This window comes from Micromesistius poutassou, assembly GCF_964030765.1.
Source record: "Micromesistius poutassou genome assembly, contig: SCAFFOLD_1867, whole genome shotgun sequence".
In the NCBI taxonomy this organism is placed as follows: domain Eukaryota; kingdom Metazoa; phylum Chordata; class Actinopteri; order Gadiformes; family Gadidae; genus Micromesistius; species Micromesistius poutassou.
Genome location: NW_028179242.1, coordinates 2,501 through 8,193, shown reverse-complemented (window position 1 = coordinate 8,193; position 5,693 = coordinate 2,501). Strand labels below are relative to the sequence as shown.

Sequence of the window (5,693 nt, the reverse complement as noted above, 5' to 3'; positions counted from 1 at the left end):
ACCCACTCCCCGTATACACTAACCATCACTAGGTTAACCCACTCCCCGTACACACTAACCATTACTAGGTTAACCCACTCCCCGTATACACTAACCATCACTAGGTTAACCCACTCCCCGTACACACTAACCATCACTAGGTTAACCCACTCCCCGTACACACTAACCATCACTAGGTTAACCCACTCCCCGTATACACTAACCATCACTAGGTTAACCCACTCCCCGTACACAGCAGAGATAGCTAGGATGAGATGCTACACGATGCTAAGTGTTATTTTCCAGTGCAGGGACAGACGACATACGTTAAGTGCGTACATTAAGTGCCAGGACGTACAGACATACGTTAAGTGCGTACATTAAGTGCCAGGACGTACAGACATAAGTTAAGTGCGTACATTAAGTGCCAGGACGTTCAGACATACAGTAAGTGCGTAGGGGGGGGTGTTTTTAGGAGGGGGGGGCGGTGGGGGCAGAGTCCGGGTGATCTCTTTGAGTCCAGGTGAGCTCTGAGCTGGTCTCACAGGTACACTGATCTGACCAATCAGGGACTCTCAAGTGGACCCACAGGACACAAAGGTATGAGGCTGACCAATCAGAGGGCACGATAGATATAACCGCTGAAGAACTGCTGAGTAGTTAAAATCACAAAGATGATATATAATTTTAACACACGGTTTGAAGTTTGTTTAAAGATTTGTATTTAACAGTAGTCAAGAATCCTAAAGGTCCCTAATAGTGCACGCTGATTAGATCTATTTTCTTTGGACATTTTCGCTGCGTATGAAATCTTAAAAGGAGTTTACAAAGAGTACAATCATATTGAATCGAGCAGAAGGTTGCATATTCTGGTTTGGATTTCCCTCCCTAAACACTGGTTTGGTTGTCGGCGGATACCAGCTTTCTTATTTTTCAAATTTTTTTTTTTACCCATCCCCTCCCCCTGATTGGTTCCCTGCAGACGCGGCCTGGCAGATGGACCGACGAGTGAGCGACATCTGGCCCATGAGTGGCATGTCGGACAGCCAGTCTCCATGGAAACACTCTGGTTGGAACCTCCCACCTTTTCTCTCTCTCTCTCTCTCTCTCTCTCTCTCTCTCTCTCTCTCTCTTTTCCCCACAGCCCACACGTTAGATTGACGTTCCTTCCTTTTCCAATCGGCTGTCTTCCCTTTTTTGTTTGTCGATTTCAAACTGACCAATCAAATCAGTCAATTGTTTTTTACTCACACCTCAAACCTTCTCGCTTCTCTCCTCACACTTTGTAGAGACGTTTCTATCCCCTCAGTGTCACGCTGCCAGTGTTCATCTACGTATACACGCTTCCTCCCTCCGGTTCTGCTCGTCTTGCGCTCTGCTTATTATTAACGCACACACACACCGTCCTACATCGTCCTTGAAAGCCGTCTTCCAGATATGTCACGTCTTGTTTAATCTTCCTTCCTTCCTCTCTTCACCAAGAGTGATGTCCCGCACTTTTCCACTCACAGCCCCATCCGTCATTGTTCCCCCATTCTCCCGGTGGACGGCCAACTCTTCACGTTTGCCGTCCTGTCCCTCGCTCTCTCCTCTCCTCACTAACATCCTCTTCCAGGTTTACATGTCGGGTCAAACCACAGTAAACAGAGGGCCAGTGGATGTAATAGAGCTCTGCCTGTTTTTTTTTTTTTAATGTACATATCAGCGGAACTATCAACGGAACACAAAGCATGGCCCCACTTTTGTCGGACTCTGGGTTGTAAATCTGACTTTATGTTCTGATCTCTGTTCCCAGCGCCAAATCTGACGCCGCTGCGACAGAGGAAGAACGACCCGCTGATGAACCTCGGCTCCCACAGGTTGGTTGACGGGCGGAGCCTATCCGCCCAGGAGGAGGAGGGGGGGTGTGACGACGCCGCCGTGTCCCGCCCCCCGGCCCACCCGCGTTCCCGCGCGCGCCAATCCCGGAGTCACTCCATCGGCCAGCTGGAATTCCTCCCCATGCCTTCCTCGATGGCCTCTTCGTTTTCCCACCCCTCCATCGTGCCCCCCCCCTCCTTCTCTCTGTCTCTCCCTCCTCCTCCTCCTCCTCTTCCTTCCTCCTCTGCCTCCTCCTCCGCCTCCTCCTCCTCCTCCTCCTCCACTGCTCCTCCTGCTCCTCCCGCTGACTCCTCCTCCTCCTTCTCTGCTGAGGCCGACGCCCGCTTCTCCACGCTGCTCTTCCGCTCCTCCTACTCCTACCACTCGGTGGAGGGCGTGTCCTGTTGCCTCCGCCCAGCAGGGGGCGCTGTGCTGGGCGGCAGGGTGCGGCGCTCTCGCTCCAGCAGCTTTGGGTACCTCCCTCGCTCGCTCTCTCTCTCTCTCTGTGCTCGGAGGTTTCTATGGCGACCGTGAGAACGGCAGGCTCCAACACTTGGTGTGACATGTGTGTGTCCTAGGAATGATCCAGCCGTCATCATGGGTTTTAAGTTGTCAGAAGTGTCTCAATTACTTAATTATTATTAAGGCAATTAGTGGATTTGGACCTGATTGACTAAGTAAAGTAAGCACATTACACGTTTCCTTATGTTTCACTGTTCCAGTGTTGTTGAGCTTGTGGGTTCCCGTTGCCTGATTGGATTTCACGTCTTTGCTTGAATTTGGCATTTGTTGTTTGTCTTCATGGCTTCATGAGTTGACAAAGAATGACAAAGCTTTGTGTGTGTGGCTGACGACAATCACAGCATGAAATCAATCACATTCAATCACGTGCATGAATCAGATCAGACCTATGTTATCTTCCCTTATCTTTTGTCTCTGACTTTGCTTCTCTCTCTCTTCTTATACTATATTCTCTACCATTGAATCTTCTTCTTCTCCCTCTCCTCCTCCTCCTTCAACTCCTCCTCCGCCTCCTCCTCCTCCTCCTCCTCCTCCTCCTCCTCCTCCTCCGCCTCCTCCTCCTCCTGCTCCTCCTCCTCCTCCTCCCCCTAACCATCTCTCTCTCTCTTCCAGGGACATCATAAATCGCTCGGACTCCGACTCCTCCCTCCCTCCGTCCCACTCCGTCGACTCGCCCCGCCCCCAGGCCGTCCCCCTGGCCCCCAGGCCCCGCCCCCCGCCGCCGAGCCGCGCCTGTAACGGGGCGTGGCCTCCCCAGTCGTCCTCCCCCTCCTCCTCCTCCCAGGGCGACGCGTGTCTCTTCATGTCGCCCCCCGGCGGTGGCGGCGGCGGCCTGGAGAAGAGCTCCAGCCTGGGGGAGCTGAGGGGCAGCGTCCCCGCCCCCGCCCCCCTGTCCTCCTCCTCCTACAACTCCCGCTCCCTCTGCTTCCCCCCTCCGGACGCGGCGGAGCCCGCGGCGGGCCACGTCCTCCACGGGGCGTCGCCGGCCCGGCTGCCGGCCCGACGGAGCCCCCTGGAGGACGAGGGAGGGTCGACGGGCGAGGAGACGGAGGCCGGCGGCGGCGGTGGCGGCGGCGCGGCGACCAGCCGGCGGCGGCGAGCCTTCAACAAGATCTTCCGGAAGAGGACGTAAACCAACCCCCAACACCCCCCGCCCCCCCCACCAGGAGAGAGATGCGGTACGGACGACACCGCGCTGTGGACTGAAGACGGTCCACAAGCTGGACAGAAGCACCCAGCGTTTTCACCGCAGGGTGCGGGGGCCAGTGACCCCCCCCCCCCCTCCGGAGGTGCAGGGCTTCAGAAACCAGAACCAGCCGTCTTCTTCGGACTTTGGGCCACATCTCCGGCATCTGTTGTTGTCGTTGTCGTTGTTGTTGTCGTTGCGTTTCCTCGTAAAAGCACATCCACCCCACAGCACGGGAGTGTGTCCAAAGCGAGGGCTCCGTGTGTCCTTGTCTTGTGGATGAAAGTTCAGGGAAGTTCTCTGACGCAATCGAACCGTGTTGTCGTCACCGATATCATACATCATAACCTATATGAATTGTTTTGTGTGTAGGTGTGTGTATGTATATATATATAATATATAATATATATAATATATATCATACATCATAACCTATATGAATTGTTTTGTGTGTAGGTGTGTGTATGTATATATATATATAATATATAATATATATTATATATGATACATCATAACCTATATGAATTGTTGTGTGTAGGTGTGTGTATGTATATATATAATATATATTATATATATGATACATCATAACCTATATGAATTGTTGTGTGTAGGTGTGTGTATGTATATATATAATATATATTATATATATGATACATCATAACCTATATGAATTGTTGTGTGTGTAGGTGTGTGTATGTATATATATATATATAATAATATATATTATATATGATACATCATAACCTATATGAATTGTTGTGTGTAGGTGTGTGTATGTATATATATAATATATATTATATATATGATACATCATAACCTATATGAATTGTTGTGTGTAGGTGTGTGTATGTATATATATAATATATATTATATATATGATACATCATAACCTATATGAATTGTTTTGTGTGTAGGTGTGTGTATGTATATATATATATATATATAATATATAATAATATATATTATTTTTTCAGTCAGTCAGTTTGCACAAGTTTATATCACATTTTTAAGACACACGGTTCAATTCTGCCACGAGTCCAGACTGTGTGTCCCAAGAGTTTTGTGTCTGTCCGTCTGTGCGTGAAAGTAATTCAGGGTTAAACTATTAAGGAGCTAAAGTGTCTGTTCAGCTTCCACTTATCGATAACGTGGGTTTACAAACGGGATGGTACGTAGAGGCGCTTCACGTTCAGCTGTCCATCAACACTGTTTGTCGGCCATTTGAAAAAATAAATTGTACAATATCTATAGAAGACAAACCTTGTTTGATATTGTGTATATATATATATATATATATATTGTGTACCTGGATTTATTGTAAATTACAAGTTTCTCTCAGATATATTATAATGGCTCACATTTGGTATACTAAGTATGCTAAATATGATCCACAATTCACATCTATGGGACATTTTATAATTTACATTAAAATGTATAAAACCAAAAATATAAATATTGAAGTTAGTGTTGTTAAAAACAAAAGGCCCACTGTAATTGTGTTGATATACATTAAAGGGTTAGGGCATTAAACAAACTAAAATGCATTTCCCCATTTATGTAAATGTGCGTGGCAAAAACAATACAATAAAGTTCTCTTTTCTGACTCAAACATAACTTTCCACTTCTCTGTTGGCAAAAGATGCAGAGCAGTGTGTTGACCTCCCCACCACGGCTAAGAACCATCCCCATCCTGGTATGTAGAAATGTCAACTGCCGCAAGCAAGCTAAAATAGATAACATTAATTAGCAGCCATTTTGTTTTGGCTGACCCTGTTTACAACTCTAGAAAATATATGTAGGCTACTTGGTGTATAGTGAATGTTTTGATATTGTTAGAAAGATGTATACACCAAAATGTTGTATTATTTTTTTTTTATTGTACCTTAAATATATAGTCGATTTTGTAAAATATTGCAACTGAACAATGTAAAGGACTAGAATGTTTTTGAGTTGAGTAACATCAGTCCCATTGAACTTCTGGTGGGTCAATAGTGAAAATGGTCAGTGGTCAATGGTCAAAAGACTTACGGCCAGACGCTTAAAGGAGTATTCCCATAACTCATCGTCAAAGTTTATATTTCAAAACATTTTAAACAGAGGTCCCAGAGGCTGTGAATTTGAATGAATCGCCTGGGAACAAGATGGG

The 5,693-nt window shown here is 47.0% G+C and overlaps 1 protein-coding gene across 2 annotated transcripts; it reads left to right on the top strand.

Moving 5' to 3' along the window:
* The first annotated feature begins 478 nt into the window (after positions 1-478).
* On the top strand, positions 479-3,500 carry LOC311373012 (uncharacterized protein). 2 transcript variants are annotated; one of them, XM_084489875.1, is made up of 3 exons: positions 479-1,048; positions 1,775-1,838; positions 2,974-3,500. In XM_084489875.1, the coding sequence occupies exons 1-3, from the start codon at positions 976-978 to the stop codon at positions 3,491-3,493; spliced, it is 657 nt and encodes a 218-aa protein (XP_084346001.1). In that variant the 5' UTR covers positions 479-975; the 3' UTR covers positions 3,494-3,500. The 2 variants fall into 2 exon arrangements, with proteins under 2 accessions (XP_084346001.1, XP_084346002.1); XM_084489876.1 differs by lacking the exon at positions 1,775-1,838.
* The last annotated feature ends 2,193 nt before the right edge of the window (positions 3,501-5,693 follow it).